At 44.5% G+C, this 21,373-nt stretch overlaps 3 protein-coding genes across 7 annotated transcripts; 2 read left to right on the plus strand and 1 right to left on the minus strand.

Moving 5' to 3' along the window:
* The first annotated feature begins 336 nt into the window (after positions 1-336).
* Positions 337-4,847, plus strand: stap2a (signal transducing adaptor family member 2a). Its single transcript, XM_056420554.1, has 10 exons — positions 337-447; positions 1,191-1,262; positions 1,347-1,466; positions 1,563-1,619; positions 1,704-1,870; positions 1,965-2,096; positions 2,184-2,253; positions 2,816-2,918; positions 3,023-3,322; positions 3,497-4,847. Exons 3-10 carry the CDS (start codon positions 1,440-1,442, stop codon positions 3,550-3,552), a joined length of 912 nt encoding a protein of 303 aa, XP_056276529.1. The 5' UTR covers positions 337-447; positions 1,191-1,262; positions 1,347-1,439; the 3' UTR covers positions 3,553-4,847.
* A 4,831-nt stretch (positions 4,848-9,678) lies between these two features.
* sema4e (semaphorin 4e) lies at positions 9,679-15,745 on the plus strand. Of its 5 annotated transcripts, none has more exons than XM_056420537.1 (15): positions 9,679-10,257; positions 11,335-11,447; positions 11,602-11,747; positions 12,117-12,179; positions 12,263-12,361; positions 12,527-12,626; positions 12,716-12,826; positions 12,933-13,084; positions 13,260-13,438; positions 13,549-13,705; positions 13,900-14,122; positions 14,229-14,344; positions 14,453-14,610; positions 14,685-14,737; positions 14,981-15,745. In XM_056420537.1, exons 1-15 carry the CDS (start codon positions 10,220-10,222, stop codon positions 15,607-15,609), a joined length of 2,337 nt encoding a protein of 778 aa, XP_056276512.1. In that variant the 5' UTR covers positions 9,679-10,219; the 3' UTR covers positions 15,610-15,745. The 5 variants fall into 5 exon arrangements, with proteins under 5 accessions (XP_056276512.1, XP_056276514.1, XP_056276513.1 ...); XM_056420539.1 differs by having other exon boundaries at positions 9,680-10,257; positions 11,094-11,447; XM_056420538.1 differs by having other exon boundaries at positions 9,680-10,016; positions 11,094-11,447.
* Positions 15,746-16,233: 488 nt separating this feature from the next.
* Positions 16,234-21,156, minus strand: cactin. The gene is made up of 10 exons (XM_056420536.1): positions 20,698-21,156; positions 19,663-20,266; positions 19,409-19,504; positions 19,176-19,321; positions 18,864-19,026; positions 18,187-18,301; positions 17,889-18,081; positions 17,645-17,764; positions 17,156-17,502; positions 16,234-16,942 (listed from the first exon to the last, which is right to left on the minus strand). The coding sequence occupies exons 1-10, from the start codon at positions 20,988-20,990 to the stop codon at positions 16,452-16,454; spliced, it is 2,568 nt and encodes an 855-aa protein (XP_056276511.1). The 5' UTR covers positions 20,991-21,156; the 3' UTR covers positions 16,234-16,451.
* Positions 21,157-21,373: the final 217 nt, after the last annotated feature.

Here is a 21,373-nt window from a genome sequence, read left to right on the forward strand (position 1 = left end):
TTGAATCTCCCTATTTCAATTCGTATAATTGAATGAAAGTATGTACACTGATGCAGGACATATATCATAGAGGTGTAGGATCACACCTTTTCACATGCGCCGGGTTCTTCTTCAAATGACATTGGCATTTAGACAAGTGCTGATTTTTAAAATCATTTTCTCTCTATACTGTAGACATGTGTCTCCCACCCATCCCATTTCTAATCTGCACGACACAGACGCCTCCAGCAGCCAGCTGTTGGGTTATTGCCACGGCACTATCTTATCGGGGAAGGCGTGTCACTCTCCGAATTACTCAGCGCCCCTTTGTCCTCCGTCGGTGCCCAGCCAGCGACACTCATGGCGGCTGCACCCGTCAGGCAGCGCTGCGGGCCGGGGGGAGCCCGCTCGTAGCTCCCGCCCTGCTACTACGAAGGATACCTAGAAAAGAGAGGACCGAAAGAAAAGGTAGGCTCGCCCGGTGCAGTGCCATGTTGTTTCCAGTGCATGCTGTGTTGGTAGCGGTGGTCAGTGAGTGTGTGTGTGCGCGCGCACAGCATACCGGCTTCTGAGCCCCCATTCCCACAGAGCTGTCAACTTCCTTCTTGTGTTAGAATGGGCGAGACGCTGATGCTGGTGGGGATTGCTCCACATAGCGATCACAGATTTGTGAGAATCTGACAGGCAACGATTCATTAACGAATCACGACGGATGCAGTTAAATCTCATCACGTGGCTGTATCTTGGTAGCTAGGCATCTCTGTCACATAGGAGACAGGAGACAGGATGCATGTCTGCCAAGCGTTTGCATCCCCAGGATGAAGTCAGAGAATACTCTGGCATATTGTTCTGACAGCCTGGTTCCTCAAATACAAAAAGTAGCATACAGTAAAGATGTTCCTCAATCACTCTTTTGCATATTGTTTTTATTTCTAATTTAAGGTGACGCATACAGCATGGATACCCTCCCCCCAGACCCAGTCACTCATTAAGCTTGTTTTAAGGCAATACAGATATGTAATGTGAGCATGGCTCAGGTGCAGGGTACTGCACTGATCCATGGCCACAGATTGACAGCAGCTGTGGCTCACTTCCTATTCATCTCTTGGGACATGAAATGAGGGGGGTGATAAAAAGGGAAATATCCATTACACACACGTGACAGCAGTGTGTCCTTTAATTTCTCCCGTCTGCTTCTTCCTGTGTGACAGGCGGCCCGGCGACTGTGGACTTGTCTGTGTGGGAATTCCTTGTATTTCTTCAATAATGCCAAGGACATTCATGTAAGTTTCACACTGCATTTGATGTGTTTGTGCATCATAATGAGTTGACACTGAAACGTGTGTGTGTGTGTGTGTGTGTTGCAGTATGTGGAGAAGCTGGACCTCAGTGGGTTTGTGTCCCTGAAGGACGACTGTAGCCGGGACAGAAACCTGGAGGCAGCCAGACTCATCTTGCGCATGAAGGATGGAGAGACCAAAATCACAGTAATGCACATGCAGAGAGAGACACACACACACACACACACACACATAAAAACAATAACTTGTTGTAAGGTGTAACAATGCTGTTGTCTTTACCAGGCACCTAACTTGGAATCAAGGGAGCTGTGGAAAGGTTTCCTCTACTCCGTTGTAGATGTAAATATTCATCGTATGCACTCCTGCATCGATCTTGATCTCCGGGGCCAAACTAAAAGTGTTCTCCCCTCTGTCCAATCGCAGCTGAATGTCCCCTCCTGTCTCACGTTGCTGCCGGGCCAGCTGCAGATGCTGAAGGAGATGGTGGACAAAGAACGGTCCAGGCGGAGAAATCGCACCCCCACACGTGCTCCGCCCTCGCGTGCTCCGCCCTCGCCCCTCTCCGTGCCTTTAGTGGGGGAGATCCCACCGTGAGTTCTCCTTGAGGATGCACTCTAGTACCTTTTTTTAGTGTGTGAGCATGTCTGTGTCATCATCATCATTATTAATGTGTGTGACGTGCAGGTGTTTTCGACCGGTGTCTCGAACAGAGGCTGAAGTCCTTCTCGAGAGACACCCAGACTGTGGCAACATGTTGCTCCGTCCAGGCAGAGACGGATGCTCACTGGCTGTCACCACCAGGCAGGACCTTAATGGGTAAACACCTGCAGAACATCTGTCAACGTCGTCTGACACAGCATTCACTGCAGATGTGACACGTGTTGTGTGCGTGTCTTGCTCCAGGTCGGTGTTCAGACATTACCGTGTGACTCAGAGGGACCAAGGCGGTTATGTCATCGATGTAGAAAACCCTGTGAGTATTTTATACTTGCAGATACACTTATCACATTTATAAAAGGTGGAAACATTCTGTCGATTTGACTGTTATTATTTTTGTATTACATATTATTATTGTATATAAACAGGAGAAACCTTATGCTAGGGATGCATCAATTCAACTTATTCTCTCCCGATAGATTTTAATACTTTAATTCAGGATATCTGCTGCCGATACCAGTGCTCTCTTTTATCAGATTTATAATTTATTCACCTTTGCACTGATAACGTGGGCCCACCACTTCCCCTAACCAATGTGAACACATCATTATGATAACCCTGTTAGAGGAACATAATTGTATCAGTTGCATCATTGACGAATCCTGATCTTCTTTATTGTATTGGTGCCCAGACAGAACGACCATATTGGATTGATGCATTAAGTGAAAACTTGTCAGAAGTAAATATAGCTATAGCATATTTACATATATTCATGTACAAAAATGTCAACGATCCACACTGTCTCAGCCTGTGTGTCAAAGCATTACCGACCCAGCTGCTCTAGGCGTGAACACAACGCTCTCCTCTTCCTCTTCCAGATTCCTTGTGCTACACTTCACGAGGTCATCGACGCTCTGGTAGAGAAAACAGCGGGAACTTTGCAGCCTTTCCTGCTGGAGGAGCCGTACGAAGAGAATATCAGTGAGGCAGCACACGCATACTCTCAACATTTATTTAGTAGTTTTCCTTATTGTTGTTACAAGTCATCAATCAGGTGGCCCAATTTACATTCTGTTTGTCATCAGCATACGTTTCCGCCAATGATGAAAACGGAGAAAGGATCCTCCACACCGCCCCCTCCAGCCCTCTTCCCAGGGCTCCTGCCCTACCTCCGAAACAGGGTTTGTCTCTGCCACACACACAGACACACACACAGGCAGACTATAATATAATAATGAGCTTTTGTTCCGTTGCAGACCGGTGGCCCGGCAGCCCCCTGTCCAGGTCTCCTGCCCCCGACCGCCGCATCTTGACCTCACCAGCGCCGGCCTCGCCCACCAACCCGATGAGACGGCTCATCCTCTCCCCTTCCCCTCTCGCACAGAGTGAGTTTATGCTCATCTCACCTGCTGCAATCAATCCGAATTCACTGTTTTGTTTTAATACTCTGTAATCTGAGGAGTGACACATTGAACTCTTTTTTTCTTTCTTCTAGAAACGGGTAGTTATACTGTACATAAAACAGAAATAACATGATGTGTTTCCTCTTTCTTTCCCAGCACTCAATGAGGAACTCAAAATGAAGTTTGAGAAGAGACGAGCTAGTCAGGAGTGATTCACTCATAAGGAACCAGCTCTTGTCATATCATACTCAATCTCCAGTGCCAAACCCCTTCTCACCACAGCTATGTGTTCATCCTGTGCCTTCGAGGTGGAAGATAAGGGACTACAAATAATGCCATAGGGAGATACAAAATATTGGAATTAGATGGTTGAATGAACTCTGGTAAACTCCATAAGAGCCAGATTGTCTGGTAAACACTGGATTAGGTTCAGAAAACCTCATAAAAGCGCAGCCTGCCTTGGTTTGGAAAACAATCCACGAGTTCTTTGTCCACTTTCATAACGCTGTTTACAAACTGCCTCTGAGCAAAAGAAGTAGTGCCACATCACATGATCTTCCTTCAGATCAAAATCCACACTGAATCTGGCAGCTAAACTTACCGGAGAAGCACTAACATGTTCAGGACCACCAACTGAGCCTGCTGTGTTCGTGTCTAAGCCCACATGTCTGGGTGCTGAGCTGCTGATGTTACTGCTGCAACACTGGAGAAGAAGAATAAACAAACCACAGACTGCCAAGAGCAACACCGGAGACCTGAGACACTTGATCTGCTCTCACAGTAAAATAACCACAGATTGCTCAGGTTTCAGCTCCGGAGTTCTCTTCACCCACCTCATGATCAAATGTTACGTGACTGAAAAAAAAGAACAAGTGTCCATCACAGTCGAGCTGGCCAGAATCTGAAAACTGCACAATCTCTGCCTGCTGTTTGTGATCGATGAGCAACCATGAACGTTGATTCAATGACACCGTTTTATGACTCAACTTTAACCGTACTGTTGGTGCTTATTTTAAAAGTGTTTCCTTATTCTGTATTCGTGCTGCTGTATAATGCCCTGACTCACCTGGGCTCTGACCTGCCTTCAGGTGATTTCTGTTCCTCTTCAAGCCAATGATCTGTCTTCATACGTGAGACTGCCCTCCAGTGGACTGTCTGTCAAGTGAAGGGAAAGAAACCTTATCGGCCCACCGCCTTTACAAAGTACACAAGACTGAACCAGCCTTTTGGCTTCATCATACCACTTGTCTACCTTTTTTTATAACAAAATCATAATTGGTTCTATCTGAAGGTGCTTCAACATAACGTCATGTATTTCTACATTAACATGGATTATGCCAATCGGCCAGTAGATTTGTGTCTGAGTGGCAAACTGTGATGACCCGACTCTTGTGTCCTCTGACGATGAACAGTGTCTGTGTGTTTGTACATGATGTGTCTCGTCTACTGGATCACTGAAATAATAGTGTTTGTTAGATATCAAGGGCATTAAATGGTTTTGCATGGATGTGATTTGTCCTTGTGAATCCTCAAAATTGCCCAACTTCTTTTTTCATTAAAACCCTATGACAACAGGAAGGTGATGATATTTCAATCACGTTGGATGTAATCAGTACTCAGAAACAGAGAAAAGGTAAAAAGTATCAAAGTGTGCAAGTCATTTTTCCAACAGTTTAACAGAGGTTATTTTAGTCTTCCTTGTTCCTTCAGTTTAATTAATCTATCACACACACGTTTAGACATTTATATTGGAAATAAACCGTTTATCCATATTGACATTAAAAAATATATATATATTATATTACTTTTATCATTACAATAAAACAGCTACGCTTATTTAATTCTGAAATAAGGTGTTTCCTTTTGTTTTCATCATGCAACATTTCTCTTTATTCATGAGTAGGTACAATTCCCTTCACTTATTTTTTCATGTACACTTATCTTTATGTATGTTTTTAGTCTCTTTTCTCTTGATTTGTGAAATGTTATAATATGAAAATATTCATTTTAAAAAGAGAACAAACACAAACCGTAACTGTCAGTGATGTAAGTTGGAGGGACTTGATCACACCTTAGACCAAAGAGGTGTGTTGATGTGGCCTGTGTAAACACTGGACCAGGAAACTGCAGTCAAGCCAGCCGCCACTTCGAAAAACACAGTCAAGCCAGCCCGCACGATTTTTTTCAGTACACGTATATACCAGACATTACGGTACGAGCGTGTGAAAGCTGTCTTCAAAATAAGAGCGAACTTCCGGTGAACGTGATATGACGAAACACGCCTTTAAATACAGATATAGTGATAGATTAAACTAAATGAAGAGATGAAAAATCATGAATGGTATTAATGATGAACACATTAAATGAAATAAAGTAATTATTCCAATATTGGGATATTCCGATTTAGAATTTCAAAATAAAAGCTAAAGAAAATCACATTCATGTGCAAATGGGTGTCTAATTTCAGAATAGATTTAGAACACAATGGTGCGTAGTTACAAAATACTTTCACTTCTGATTCATGGTAGAGTACCTCAAGGTGTCATCCAGAGATAATCAAGACATTCTGACGTTTGATTTCTAAATGAAAGCACTTCATAAAGAAAATAATAGTAATATATTTCCAATATTTGATATTTCTTTGAAGCAAATCTGTAACTTTCTTGAAGAAATCACACTGCAGTCTTGTTATTGGTGACCTCAGCTAGGTCCATGATTATTTTCATGAGATATTACTGTGTAGATTTTGAATAAATTCAGTTTAAAGTTAGCGAGAAATAAATATTATTAATATGGCAATATTTGGATTTTATTTTAAGCAAATCTGAAACTTTCTTGAAAAAAGGTACACTGCAGTCTTGTTAAGGGTGACCTCTGCTAGGTCCATGATTATTCTCATGAGATATTACTGTTTAGATTTTGAATGAATTCAATTCAAAGTTAGCGAGAAATAAATATTATTAATATTATGACAATATTTGGATTTTATTTTAAGCAAATCTGAAACTTTCTTGAAGAAAGGTACAATGCAGTCTTGTTAGTGGTGACCTCTGCTAGGCCCATGAATATTTTCATGAGATATTACTGTGTAGATTTGGAATTAATTCAATTCAAAGTTAGCGAGAAATAAATATTATTAATATTATGGCAATATTTGGATTTTATTTTAAGCAAATCTGAAACTTTCTTGAAAAAAGCTACACTGCAGTCTTGTTAAGGGTGACCTCTGCTAGGTCCATGATTATTCTCATGAGATATTACTGTGTAGATTTGGAATGAATTCAATTCAAAGTTAGCGAGAAATAAATATTATTAATATTATGACAATATTTGGATTTTATTTTAAGCAAATCTGAAATTTCTTGAAGAAAGGTACAATGCAGTCTTGTTAGTGGTGACCTCTGCTAGGCCCATGAATATTTTCATGAGATATTACTGTGTAGATTTGGAATGAATTCAATTCAAAGTTAGCGAGAAATAAATATTATTAATTATATGGCAATATTTGGATTTTATTTTAAGCAAATCTGAAACTTTCTTGAAAAACGGTACACTGCAGTCTTGTTAAGGGTGACCTCTGCTAGGTCCATGATTATTCTCATGAGATATTACTGTGTAGATTTTGAATGAATTCAATTTAAAGTTAGCAAAAAATAAATATTATTAATATTATGGCAATATCTGGATTTTATCTTAAGCAAATCTGTAACTTTCTTGAAAAATGTTACACTGCAGTCTTGTTATTGGTGACCTCTGCTAGGCCCATTAATATTTTCATGAGATATTACTGTGTAGATTTCGAATAAATTAAATTTAAAGTTAGCGAAAAATAAATATTATGAATATTATGGCAATATTTGGATTTTATTTTAAGCAAATCTGAAACTTTCTTGAATTTTCTAGATCCAATGTGACGGATGCATTAATTGGTACCAAGGAGAATGCCTCAACATGGACAATGAAGGCCTGAAGAGAGCCAGGGCAAGCAGCTGGAGCTGCAGTTTGTGCCTTTAATTCCCAAAATAAAATATTTTGGAAAACAAATATGGAAAGTCCTTCTATGAATCTACACAGTAATATCTCATGGAAATAATCATGGACCTAGCTGAGGTCACCCTTAACAAGACTGCAGTGTACCTTTTTTCAAGAAAGTTTCAGATTTGCTTAAAATAAAATCCAAATATTGCCATAATATTAATAATATTTATTTCTCGCTAACTTTAAACTGAATTTATTCAAAACCTACACAGTAATATCTCATGAAAATAATCATGGACCTAGCTGAGGTCACCATTAACAAGACTGCAGTGTACCTTTTTTCAAGAAAGTTTCAGATTTGCTTAAAATAAAATCCAAATATTGCCATAATATTAATAATATTTGTTTCTCGCTAACTTTGAATTGAATTCATTCAAAATCTACACAGTAATATCTCACGAGAATAATCATGGACCTAGCAGAGGTCACCCTTAACAAGACTGCAGTGTAGCTTTTTTCAAGAAAGTTTCAGATTTGCTTAAAATAAAATCAAAATATTGCCATAATATTAATAATATTTATTTCTCGCTAACTTTAAACTGAATTTATTCAAAACCTACACAGTAATATCTCATGAAAATAATCATGGACCTAGCTGAGGTCACCACTAACAAGACTGCAGTGTACTTTTTTTCAAGAAAGTTTCAGATTTGCTTAAAATAAAATCCAAATATTGCCATAATATTAATAATATTTATTTCTCGCTAACTTTGAATTGAATTCATTCCAAATCTACACAGTAATATCTCATGAAAATATTCATGGGCCTAGCAGAGGTCACCACTAACAAGACAGCATTGTACCTTTCTTCAAGAAAGTTTCAGATTTGCTTAAAATAAAATCCAAATATTGTCATAATATTAATAATATTTATTTCTCGCTAACTTTGAATTGAATTCATTCCAAATCTACACAGTAATATCTCATGAGAATAATCATTGACCTAGCAGAGGTCACCCGTAACAAGACTGCAGTGTAGCTTTTTTCAAGAAAGTTTCAGATTTGCTTAAAATAAAATCCAAATATTGCCATAATATTAATAATATTTATTTCTCGCTAACTTTGAATTGAATTCATTCCAAATCTACACAGTAATATCTCATGAAAATATTCATGGGCCTAGCAGAGGTCACCACTAACAAGACTGCATTGTACCTTTCTTCAAGAAAGTTTCAGATTTGCTTAAAATAAAATCCAAATATTGTCATAATATTAATAATATTTATTTCTCGCTAACTTTGAATTGAATTCATTCAAAATCTACACAGTAATATCTCATGAGAATAATCATGGACCTAGCAGAGGTCACCCTTAACAAGACTGCAGTGTACCTTTTTCAAGAAAGTTTCAGATTTGCTTAAAATAAAATCCAAATATTGCCATAATATTAATAATATTGATTTCTCGCTAACTTTAAACTGAATTTATTCAAAATCTACACAGTAATATCTCATGAAAATAATCATGGACCTAGCTGAGGTCACCAATAACAAGACTGCAGTGTGATTTCTTCAAGAAAGTTACAGATTTGCTTCAAAGAAATATCAAATATTGGAAATATATTACTATTATTTTCTTTATGAAGTGCTGTCATTTAGAAATCAAACGTCAGAATGTCTTGATTATCTCTGGATGACACCTTGAGGTACTCTACCATGAATCAGAAGTGAAAGTATTTTGTAACTACGCACCATTGTGTTCTAAATCTATTCTGAAATTAGACACCCATTTGCACATGAATGTGATTTTCTTTAGCTTTTATTTTGAAATTCTAAATCAGAATATCCCAATATTGGAATAATTACTTTATTTCATTTAATGTGTTCATCATTAATACCATTCATGATTTTTCATCTCTTCATTTAGTTTAATCTATCACTATATCTGTATTTAAAGGCGTGTTTCGTCATATCACGTTCACCGGAAGTTCGCTCTTATTTTGAAGACAGCTTTCACACGCTCGTACCATAATGTCTGGTATATACGTTTACTGAAAAAAATCGTGCGGGCTGGCTTGACTGTTTTTCGAAGTGGCGGCTGGCTTGACTGCAGTACCAGGAACCTGTGCTGTGGACAAAATAACATAAACACAGAATTAGATTGCACATTTTGCAGTACTTTTGCAATATTACATTTAGGACTATACAATATTTCATAAATGTGCATATAAGTTGGTATAATAGTGTATAATACACGTTCCGCTGCAGGTGCAACAACAATATTTGCAACATTCATCCTTTATGGATTGATAAGACACCATGCATGACCGGCACCTCCCATAACACGCCACTAGGTCACGGTAGTCCACAACTCCGGTTTGTTCGTATTGCACAAGCAAAAGAAGAAAAAAACGTGCCACAAACGCCACTCCGCTGCGTGCATCTTCAACCGCGACCGTCCTGAATCAGCGGTGCCCGCCGCCGACTGATATGAGTGTACGAGGACAATGGAAACTTAATCAGACCTGAGATCAGCGTTTGAAAGGCGTTCCAACAACCACCTGCGGGGCCGAGCGGAGCAGCAGACCCCTCTCGCTCTCCGGGGGACGTAAGCGTCTCCACGAGAACGGATGACTGCCGTGACTTTAAGGGACCCGACCGAGACGGACCTTCGTCGTTTGAGAGGAACTGTGCCTGAGGTCAGAGAAGTAGAGAAATGGCGCTAAAGCCGCCGCCGCGTTTCGACCGCCGCGACCTGAAGCGAGTTAATTTACTTGAAAGTGTCGCGTGTTAGCCTCTCAGCCGTTAATGAACGTCTTTTACTACCAGCCCGTTCGTTCATGGAAAGGTTAAAGAAAGAAAACTACGATTACACAGGTGTTGTGATTGATTTATTTTCCCCATGGAAGTCTGCGCAGTCTTGGGTGTGTCGGTGCGCAGGTAAGTGATTAACTTTGAGTGGGTTGACGGTTAACCCCTCGAGCTCGTTGCCAGTGTGTTGACTTTTGTGGAAAGTTGAGATTAAAGTGGTGTTACGTCTAGTAAAACGTACTTCAAACAACACATTGTAGGCACTAAGAGCCTAAAACAACTGTGTGTGTACATTGTAAATAGTTCGGAGCTGCATTTTCGACTCAACTGATTTAAGACACACTTCAATGCCTGAAGCCGAAGTTGCCAACGAGCTTGGGGGCGAATAGGTGCATCAACGCCCAGGTGCGAGTGTGTGTTTGCAGAAAGGCGTCGACTGTCGCTGGCTGTGGCCCCAGGGCCAAATATGTGAAGCATCTTATCATGACTGCATTCTCTGACAAGCTGCAGCTCATCAGTCACTCACGGCCTCTTGGGAGAGAAGCTCCTGTAATGGACACGCCCACTCAACGGGCTGTCGTCCACTACTGCTGGACACAAAGTGCGTGTGCGTGTGCGTGTGCGTGTGCGCGTGTGTGTGTGTGTGTGTGTGTGTGTGTGTTCGTGTTCCTCCTCTCACCAGCCCCTGCTCTGAGTCCCTCATTGTGCTCCTGTGCTGCAGGAGCGCTGAGGTCGCCGTCCCTGCACCCTGCTGAATGCCTTTCATGGCTCTGCATTAACATCACTATGGCACTGACAGTATTACTGCCGCGCTGACTTTAGCTCTTTGCTTCTCTCTCACTCCCATCCTCTCTCTCACTCGTATCCTCTCTCTTTTGTTTTTTTTTTAACAAATTAAATGTTTTCTCTTCACATGTTTTCTTATTTGTTGTGTCTTTTTTGTTGTTGTCTTTTTTTCCCGCCAGGTGAATTGCTCGTGATCTTCATACAACCGTGTGTCTTTCAGCCCTCCTCGGCTTCGTTTCTATGGTCTGTGCCATCCATCTCGCCATGGACGGCCCGCTGAGCGGGGCCAGTAAAGGGGCCCGAGCCCTCCACTCTGAACAGACCTCGACACGTCATAGAAGCCGCTCGCTGTCTTTGCCCCTGTGTGAGTAACTGTTGGGGAAACAATAAAGCTGAAACTCCTCTTCGTTTGAACAAAAGAGCCATGCGTCCGCTGCTGCCCCTCTGCGTCATGTGGCTGCTGCCCCTGGCTCGGACGCTGGAGGGAGACTCGCCACTGGACCGCGTCCCCCGTAGATCTGTTCCCTACCATCGTGAGTGTTGCCATCTGTCTTGTGTAACCGTGGCTTACGATGTGTCAACCCGTGTTGAGTCATATGGTTTGAGTAACTTTGAGCGGAATCATTGGGAAACAGGGTTTTGTCACCGGCGGTTGCCGAGTTAACGATTCGTATCTTCTGTCTTCAGGGGACAACGCCCACCTGTTTCATGAGGAGGGGGTGTTCAACTACTCCACCATGCTGTTGAGGGAAGATCTGGACCTGCTCTTGCTGGGTGCCAGGGAGGCGGTGTATGCTCTTGACCTAAAGGACATCTCAAAGAAACTTGCTTCAGTAAGAGCACCGACGTTAACGGTGCAGTTGAGGCCAATTCTGATGGCAATACTCAAACCTTTGTGCTGCGAGGCTCAGCAGACAAACGGCTTCTCACTGGGGTTTAAGACCTTTTACACGGCCACTTAAACTTTAACACATAATCAACACTAAAAACAATCCTCTTTCCTGGAAGTTGTTTGCTGACTCCAGCTGTTACATCTCCACTTCAGTTTCATTTACAAGGGCATTTTAGCTGCTTATTACACTTCTATTATCCTAAAAAACACATATAAACACATATAAATGGTTACCAAAAAAAAGTGTTGCTTTGAGTGCATTTGTGGCATGTCATACCTCTCTCTCTCGCTCCTCCCTTTTTACTCTTAGGTGAAGTGGGAAGTGACCCAACAGCAAAAAGATGAGTGTGGATACAAAGGAAAAGATCTTGAGGTGGGCCCTTTTTGGACTTTGACTATTTAGAATGTATTGCCTAGTGAATAGAAGTATTCATTGCTTTTTAAATGTATTTACAGACTGAGTGCAAGAACTATATCAGGATCCTGCATCAGACGGAGGATGATAGGATGTACGTGTGTGGAACCAATGCTTTCGATCCCGAGTGTGATTACATGGTGAGACTAATTCAGAGCCACGGTGCTCGTTTATTAGCCCACTTCATGTTCCATACTGAATACATTGATGCTGTGTAGTTCATTACATCACACTCAGAGTGTATGTAGAATCATTTTAAGATATAGAGACTCCGGGAGTTGCAGTGCCTCTGTTTGTCTGTGCAGTCCTACGCAGATGGGAAGCTGACTCTTGAGAAGAAAAGGGAGGATGGCAAAGGGAAGTGTCCTTTTGACCCTTTCCTGAGATATGCCTCCATCATGGTTGGTGAGTAGCAATTATACAACGGATAAGACACTGAAGAAAAACGGTGAGCGATATTAATGAATCCACTTTGTCCACTGTCGTCTTTCTAGAAAACAACCTCTACACGGCCACTTCCATTAACTTTCTGGGCTCTGAGCCCGTCCTGATGCGCAGCTCCCCCGTCTCCATCCGCACGGAGTTCAAGAGCTCCTGGCTTAATGGTAGGAGATGCAATAGATGTGGTTTTTTTGTAAGATGCTACAGTAAGTTTATGCAACATTTGAACGACTCAGCTCAGTCCATGTTTCTGTTTTTCCTTCTCCATAGAGCCCAACTTTGTGTCCATGACTCAGATGCCAGAGAGTCACATGAGCGAGGAGGGAGACGATGACAAGGTGTACCTGTTCTTCAGTGAGATGGCCGTGGAGTGCGACTGCTACAACAAAATGTTGGTTTCTCGCGTGGCTCGTGTCTGCAAGGTGAAGAAGAGTTTATCCTGCTGCACTTACTTGTCGCGGATCCATTTCCCAAACCGACAATAGCCCATAACCTGCACTTCCTCAGCTGCGCTTTGCGATGCTTGATTGTGCGTCCCGTTTGTCGTCGGGGTTTTTCCACGTCAGTGTGGCATACGGTGTCTGTCTGTGCCCCCAGGGGGATCTCGGAGGTCAGAGGACCTTGCAGAAGAAGTGGACGTCCTTCCTGAAGGCCAGGATGGACTGCCCGGTGCTGGAGTCTCAGCTGCCGTACATTATCCAGGACACTTACCGCTTGTGTGACCCACAGCAGGACTGGAGGGGCTGTTTGTTCTACGCCATCTTCACACCACAGTCGTACGTTTGAATTGACAAACGTGTTTGTGTGTTTGAGGGAGTGGGGTCTCTTTCTCTTTAATGGTCTTTGGCACACCACTTGGCTCACAGTGTGTGTGTGTGTGTTTCAGGGACAAATCCGACCTGTCTGCAGTGTGTGCGTACCGCGTGTCTGACATCAGCAGAGTGTTTGCGGAGGGGAAGTACAAAACCCCCGTCCCCGTAGAAACCTCCTTTGTTAAGTGGGTGATGTACAGCGGAGATGTCCCAGTCCCTCGGCCCGGAGCTGTGAGTCTGCCCACTATTTAGTCTGTGTGTGTGTGTGTGTGTGTGTTGAAAGCAAAGGCAAAACTCAAAAGGCAACTCTGTTTTGGGGGGGGGGGGGGTCTTTCACGAATGTCCCGGCAGGAAACTGATTCCCTTTGTACTCCGACTCTGTTCTCTCTTCTCTTTCCTCTTTCCTTCCCTTCTTTCCCCGCCAGTGTATCGACAATGCGGCTCGTAAAGCGAACATAACTAAGACCCTGGACCTTCCAGACCGGACCCTTCAATTTATCAAAGACAGGCCCCTCATGGACCAAGCTATCCAGCCAATAGGAGAGAAGCCTCTTCTGGTGCGGAGGGGAGCTCGGTTCACCCGCATCATAGTCAACCAGGTGCAGGCAGCCGACGGAGAGCGCTACAGCGTGATGTTCATAGGCACAGGTGTGTACAGCCCATATTTTACATGTTGCTGCTTCTGATAACCTGACAACAGTGGTAAGCATCATCGGCATGTAAATATCGTATGTGTCTGTTTTTATACGTAAAGAGGAAGGCACGATGCTGAAAGCGGTGAACTACGATGGAGAGATGTTCATCATAGAGGAAGTGCACCTCTTCCAGACCCCTCAGCCAATCAAGATTTTGACCTTTTCTAATCTCACGGTAATTTAAAACCCCGTCGAAGCCGAAAGTGTGGCGTCTAACTTTTAAATCACTATTAAGTGTGAGTTCATGGTATGTTACGGTAAAGCAGCTCTGCTCCGTGTGCAGGGTCAGCTCTACGCAGGCGCCGACTACGGAGCAGTTCAGATGCCACTGGCCAGCTGTGGGAGGTCCTCGTCCTGCATGGACTGTGTTCTCGCCAGAGACCCGTACTGCGGCTGGGACACGGATGTTAGGAAATGTGTCTTCCTGTCTAATTCACAAAGGTAGGCAGCCGACCCAGGAGTACGCGCTCGTACTGGTTCGGTCCCAAGTTCAATCATTGTATCTTTTGCTTTAGAGGACTCATCCAGAGTGTAAAGAAGGGAGATGCCTCTCTCTGCCCCGATGCTGGTGAGTTAGTGCACACGATCACCTGAAGAATACAGACTGAAGACGGCTGGATTTTTGCCTCATTTCCAACTCATGGAAGAATCGTAATTGTGGTTGATTGCAGGTTGTTAAAGATTTTAGTTTAGTTTATTTTGATCAGCAAAATATACAAAAATCAAATTTCAACAAAAGAAGAAAGTGGCTGAAGACGGTTGTTAAAAATCAAAATGTGTCTTATGTGAAGGACCTCCATTTTGTTTTCAGATCCTGTGAAGCCTATGAATCGGTCCATCTGGCCGAGGGGGAACCTGAAGCTCCTCTGCCCATCGCCTTCCAACCTGTCGAAGACCAGTTGGGAGAGGGATGGCCACCCTGTGATGGCGTCTACGCGCTTTCAGCTTCTGCAAGACGGACTGCTGATCCTCAACGCCACAGACTCGGACAGCGGGCGGTACCGCTGCCTGTGTGTCGAGCTCTCCAAAGCCGGCAGGTACACGGCCACGGTGGCCGAGTACCTGGTCAGCGTGGGTCCAGCAGGATCTGGCAGGGGGAACGTGATTTCACCCCAGGCCCGTATGGACGGCCCCTCTGTGGCCGGACTGCAGGCCATCGTCGGGCTCCTTGTCGTTTCTCTTCTTGCCCTTTTGACGTGGAACTTTTACAAAGGCCACCTTCCGCTGCCCTGGAACTGCACGAAGAAGAAGAATGAAGAGCCAGCCCAGGAGACCGGTGAGCCGGAGGCAGAGAGGTCAGCGCCGGCAGAGGACAAGCCCCTGGTGTCCGGAGCCAACAACGGCCGGAGCAACAACCACACGGGGGAGGGGGGGAAGAGCGACGGCCCAAAGGTTTCTCTTCCAGCGCTCCAGTATATTGATGACGAGTCAGAGGTTTGAAAATGTCAACCTGAGAAATGAACAGTGACCCAAACTGTTTGTGGGCAGAACTATTGGATTCATCAGTTCGGCTGCAATGAGTTGAAATCTCAATGTGACAATAAAACATTCCGAGTGGCTGAAGCCACCAAAAGATCGGATTTGTTTCATTGTAAGACACTTTGACTTTGCTTTTTTATGTGTTTTACAATTGTGCATACATTTAGTGTTTTAGCTTCATTCTAATTGTTAAATCCCATCGATTTGAAATGTCTGATCTAAAAGATGTTATCTAAATGTTGGTATGATCGTCGCAGGGAAATGTATAATAACTGAAAGTGAGCCATTTCATTTCTAACCACTAGCTGTTATTGTTTAACATGTTCTACCTGGTCCTGAGTTGTTTCTGTGTATCTAAATATAGCCAACAGGGTTTACTAGTTTTAAAACAAGACTGGACTTGCCAAGAATGTGAAGAACTGATGCAGAAGATCCCTGCATTGTGACTCGTCTTCGTTCTTTCGTGTTTGTGATCCAGACTCGAGACTGGCCCCAGATGTTCAATTTTGTAACTCTAAAATTACATTATTATTTTTTAAATCAGTGTCCACAACCAACAATAAAGCAGTGGAAACGTGCAAAGTGTAAAATGGGGGAACAAATCTTTAATGTGTAACTTTCTGACTACATTACAAATCACATTTTCAGACAACAGTACAGAATAATTTGTAGATTTAACAAACTGCTTTTCGGCCTTAGCAGTTAAACAACAGAACAAAGTACACCGACTGTACAGCCCACAGGATATAGAAATATGGTAAAACCCTGCAACCGGGGTTTGGGCCCCTCCTGCTCGGCGGCCTCTATCTCCTGTAGCGGTACCGCTTGAAGTGGAACCACAGCTGGAAGATCCCATTGGAGAACTGGCAGCGGAAGCCGTGCCGATGGGAGTACTCCCACTCCCTGTTCACGATCTTGAAGGCGATGTCCTCGTACGGAGGGCCGGCGTGGAACCGCAAGATCCCAAAGTCCTTGTTGTCGAGGCTGGGCTCGAGGAAGTACTGCGGGGTCGAGCGCTTGTCGATCAGGTCGGGGTAGAAGATGTTGAACTTGTAACCCTGGACAATTTTGGGTGGGGGGTTGTCGAAGTCGTAATGGGTCTGATTGTATTTGTTCCACTCGAAGCCCGTGTGGACCCTGTTGAAGAAGCGAGGTTTCCTGGGGCGGTATTTGTCCGCCCAGAGGTACATCTTCCCGGTGACGGGGAACTCCACGCTGAACTGGGCCTCATCGGTGCCCATGCCCTGCTTCGCCCGGCGCACGAAGGCCTCCTCGGCACTCTCGCTGTCGATGCCTGTCAAAGAAGCAACAACGGGGGGGTTGAGGGGGGAGGAACTACCGTCTGTAGATCGCATACGTAAACCCATTTCTCTACTCGATTGACAAAACACTGGTTTTCATCACATCGTCTTCCTACCTGGCGAGGTGATTTATTTTAGACTACTTTTCTTAGTTTGTGACCCAAAGAGGTTTTTCACATGTTGGACAATGTGGGCGTATCTCATACTTGCGACACGAAGCTGCGAGCGCGCCAGCTGCAGCCGGTCGGCGTCCTCCTCGGGCGTGACGGTGTGCGTGTCCGGCGGCAGCTCGGAGGACGTGAGCAGCGCCGGGCTGTAGCGGCCAGAGTCGTACTCCGCCTGACTCTGCTGGATCAGATCCTCCTCCGTCAGCACGGCCTCCACCACCTCGCCCTCTTTCTCGGCATTCTTCTTGTCCCCCTGGTCTCCTCCGTCCCCATCTGGGTTTCCCGCTGTGGACGAAGACGGACCCTCACCGCCCTCCTCTTCGGTTTCTCCGTTCTTCTTTCTTGTGGAGGATGAAGATTGGCCACGCTCTCCTGATGTGGTCGCACTTTTTTTTTGTTGAAACACAGAACAGAGAGTTGACACATTGCGAGTACTGTCACCTGACGGTATGCAAAGTATGCAAAGTCACCGACTGAGCCTTCATGTCCCCGCACTTTCAGGATGTGTGTGGTTTCGAGGTAACTTACTCGTTCTTATTCTTCCGCTCCTCTTTGATGATGGGGAACAGCGGTTCACTTTCCACCCCTTGTTCCTGTTTCAGCTTGAACAGCTTCTGACGCAACACATCTTGATGTCTCTCTCTCAACCTGGGACACACAATTGTAGTTTTACACACACACACTTCTCCACTGTCTAGAAGCCAAATGGTGAACTTCGAATATAAATGATGAAAACAGCATAAACACAAGAGATGCTCCCCCACGCTCGCACCTCGCCCTGGACATGTAGACTCTGACTTGCTGCAGCAGACTCTCCCAGTAACCGACATCCAGATTGGATCCTCCAGCCCGGATCTTCGTCTCGATGTTGAGGTGCAGCGCCTGCAGCTGGCTGTACGTCTTTCCTTTGAACACTGTCTGGACATCAATGGTCACCGCCGTGTTGATGCCCTCACGACGATCACCTGAGAAGGAGGACATGTGTTACATTTTTAGTCCGAGGAGCACTGGTGGTGCAAATGTGACTTCACATGTATAAAACAAAAAAACAAGCAGGGTAAATTACGTACCTGGTCCTTTCCCAGAAGCCTCCAGTTTTCTCAGTTTGCTGATCTCGTCCTCGGTGATGGTCGTCATGTCTCTCCAGAAGTCCATGTTCTTCCCTTGCTCCAACTCCATGTACACCTACCAGCACAACACTCAGTGAACCACACACAGACGGAGCTCTTTTATGCCGGTCGGCATTTCACTGCATTGTAACATCTTGTCAGGCACATTATTGTTCACCAATGTCATGCCTAAATGAATACCTTCAATTCAACCCCAAACTGTCAGTGAGACATCCTAAATGCTTTATTTAAATATTCGGATTTGGTGCCCCACAGTGGCAGTTAATAGAAAGAGACACAACGACTGGCAGTGGGACGATCTAGGCCTTCTACAAACAAATATCTTGAACCACCATAATCGTTTGAATGACGCTGTAGTCAGATACAACGTGTGAATGTTATGGCTGTAACTTGCACAATGAATGTTAAGGTTTCAGATCTCAACTGAATGATGCTCATCGCAAGCTTATCCGAACACAGCGCGCTTTATGGCTGTTAACTGGACATTTAACAAGCGTAAACGAGGCTGCCATGGTGCCCTTCTTCTTGTTGCTACATCTCCCCGATAAAAGTGACCGGTGTGATTAGAGAGGTTTTAAGATGGTCTTTTACACTTCAACGTGCACGTGACTCGATACCTTAATGTCCTCCAGCAGGTCGTCCATGTCGGTGGTCGTGAGCCCGTTGAGAAAGGTATAGGGCTCGTGCATCTCGACGGCGAGGTCGTCATCTTCTGCACTGATGTACTTCGCCAACAGGTCGATGGGCTTGGCACGACCATCACGGATTCGGATCTTCGACCTGGACACGCACAATACACACAACGCCGTGAGACAGCACACAATGTATTTATGAAGGAACACCTGTGGGAGCCTGGCGCTTGACTGTGCAAACAGGACAGCAAGAGAAACCCTCTGATATGAAAACCACACGTGTGGATGCACACTTGCCTGAGTTTGGCCTGATGCAGATGGAAGTTGTCCTCCTGCTCAGCCCAGGTCTTGAAATGCTCCGCCTCCTTTTCCCTCTGAAGCATCTCCAGCTCCGTCTCTCTCATGGCCTTTTCTCGCTCCCTCTCCAGACGCAGCTGTTTTACCTACATACACAACGTGAGCATGATGAATGAAAGGGGCCGTTACTCGTGACTCGGTGACATTCTACTGCCACAGATGACGGCGCGTACCTTCTGCAGCTCTCTGCGATTCTCCTCTTGAATACATTTGTTCCGGTCTTTAAGGTCTTTTTCTCCTAGATGGCCGATGCCTTTCTTATCCAACGCCTGAAAAATATTTACACACAAAACAAGATTATTGAATGACATACATTAAACAGAGCTAGGACAGGAAACTTTCCAAAATGCTGGGGCCATGATAAATTTCTCATCAAATTTACAGTGACAACGCGTCAAATGCTGGTGAAAACGGCTCCTGAACTCACCTTCTGCCATTTGAATGTGCCCAATAAGTTGTTGTCACCGAAGGGATTGTCTGCGTTGGTGTATCCCATGTACTCTTCACTCCAGCCCATCTTTTCTCTCCTTTTCTTGTCCTTTGTTTCCTTCTTCGTCAGTCTCCTGGCCCTCTTCTCCTCGGGTGTCTCTAGCGCTTTCATCATCTCCCTCTGATTTTTCTTGTCCTCCTTTGCTTTGACTGCACGGCTGCCATGATCAGAGTCCGAGCTATCGGACGACTCCGGTGAACTGGAGTGCTGCCTCCCTCTGTCGGGCTTCACTCGGCTCTTCTCACTCCTCCCTTGCTCCGCGTCTTCACTCCTCTTCCTGCGCTCGGGGCTTTTCTCTCTCTCTCCTTTCCTTTCCCTGTCCCTTCTGTTGCTCTCTCCATCTTTGTCTTGCTCTTTCTGCCTGTCTCTGGTTGGACTCCCTCTTTCAGGGCTTCTCCGCCTTCCCCTTTCGATGTCACTGCCTCCATCATGGGAGTCAGAGCTGGTCTGGGATCTTTCCCTCCTCTTCTCTCGAGATGCTCCTCTCCGGCTCTCCATTTCCTTTCTCTGCCTCCTCACTTTGGGATCACCTGAATCAGAACTGAGACAGAAAAGTTGATTCATTACATTTTTACTCCTGGATTAAGACTAAATGAAAAAAAATTGTTTTGGATGACCCGAGATATTATGAGTTTGGGATATTTAGTTTGTGGCAGAACAATTTTGAGTAGATAGGTTAACCCTAAACCCTCTAAAACCTAAATCAAGATGCCACAGGAACTGATAGACAATTAGTGTAAGGTGGAGTGATGAGCCTTTTAATTCGCACAACTCTTAAAGTACCAAAGATGTCGTGGGACACATTGTCAATGGCTCAATCTTTAATTAAATTCGCGGATTACCACGAGTCTGATTTATTCTACTGTATTCAAATCCATGAGCTAGTTAACCAGCATTACCATTATAACCGGTGGACTCGAGCCGTGAACCGTATTGAACACCCTCACAAACCAACGAGCACCAGACAGTTACCTCGATGAACGAGCCCTCGCCTTGCTGCCGGGTCGTGGTGGTCCTCGCCTCCTGTCGCTCTCCGAGCCGCTCCTGGACCCCGCTCGGTCCCTGGGTTGAGGCCGACGGCGGTCCGGAGAGCCATCGCTGGAGTTCCTGCTGCCTGATCGTCCCCGGCCACACGCGGTTCTTTTCGAATCCAAAGACCTCCTTTCCTCCGGGGATCGAGACCTGCTGACCCTGGGTCTGTTTCGCCGATCCCGGCTCCGACTTCTGGACATAGAGCGGGACCAACGTCGTGACTTCGAACCCATCACGAACTTTCCGTAAATGCGGGGTCTTAAGTGGACCCTGTCGCGTAAATAAGAGGTAACAAAGAAAACGATTGGCTGTCTTTACGCCATGTGAAGTATTCCTGTGTATTTGTAAAATATGTCATGAAGTAAATCGACCTCGTTTTGATATACGTATAAAAACTATGTGGTAAATTGTCTGCTTTAAAAATATTTTGTTCAGACCGGCAGCAGGAAACACCTTTAAAGGGTCTTTCCACGAAGTGCCGCATATTTTAGACGTCATGAGTAAAGATCGCGAAAACAAATTATAATACGTGCGATTTGATTCATTGCGCTTTGTATAAACACGGGGCATCTATCGTCAATTTGACATCATTGGAATATGTTATTTTGTTAAAATA

This window comes from Pseudoliparis swirei, chromosome 8 (assembly GCF_029220125.1).
Source record: "Pseudoliparis swirei isolate HS2019 ecotype Mariana Trench chromosome 8, NWPU_hadal_v1, whole genome shotgun sequence".
NCBI classification, from domain to species: domain Eukaryota; kingdom Metazoa; phylum Chordata; class Actinopteri; order Perciformes; family Liparidae; genus Pseudoliparis; species Pseudoliparis swirei.

What these genes read in the sequence shown, in the direction of transcription:
- stap2a (XM_056420554.1), top strand. Translation starts at nt 1,440, where the DNA reads ATGAAGGATGGAGAGACCAAAATCACA. An exon ending in ATGGAGAGACCAAAATCACA is followed by an intron (nt 1,467 to 1,562) that starts GTAATGCACATG and finishes TGTCTTTACCAG; the next exon opens with GCACCTAACTTGGAATCAAG. An exon ending in GCCGTACGAAGAGAATATCA is followed by an intron (nt 2,919 to 3,022) that starts GTGAGGCAGCAC and finishes GTTTGTCATCAG; the next exon opens with CATACGTTTCCGCCAATGAT.
- sema4e (XM_056420537.1), top strand. Translation starts at nt 10,220, where the DNA reads ATGGAAGTCTGCGCAGTCTTGGGTGTGTCGGTGCGCAG. An exon ending in GCCATCTTCACACCACAGTC is followed by an intron (nt 13,439 to 13,548) that starts GTACGTTTGAAT and finishes TGTGTGTTTCAG; the next exon opens with GGACAAATCCGACCTGTCTG. An exon ending in TGACCTTTTCTAATCTCACG is followed by an intron (nt 14,345 to 14,452) that starts GTAATTTAAAAC and finishes CTCCGTGTGCAG; the next exon opens with GGTCAGCTCTACGCAGGCGC.
- cactin (XM_056420536.1), bottom strand. Translation starts at nt 20,990, where the DNA reads ATGGGTTCGAAGTCACGACGTTGGTCCCGCTCTATGTCCAGAAGTCGG. An exon ending in ATCGCAGAGAGCTGCAGAAG is followed by an intron (nt 19,322 to 19,408) that starts GTACGCGCCGTC and finishes TTGTGTATGTAG; the next exon opens with GTAAAACAGCTGCGTCTGGA. An exon ending in GAGCGGAAGAATAAGAACGA is followed by an intron (nt 17,503 to 17,644) that starts GTAAGTTACCTC and finishes ACAAAAAAAAAG; the next exon opens with TGCGACCACATCAGGAGAGC.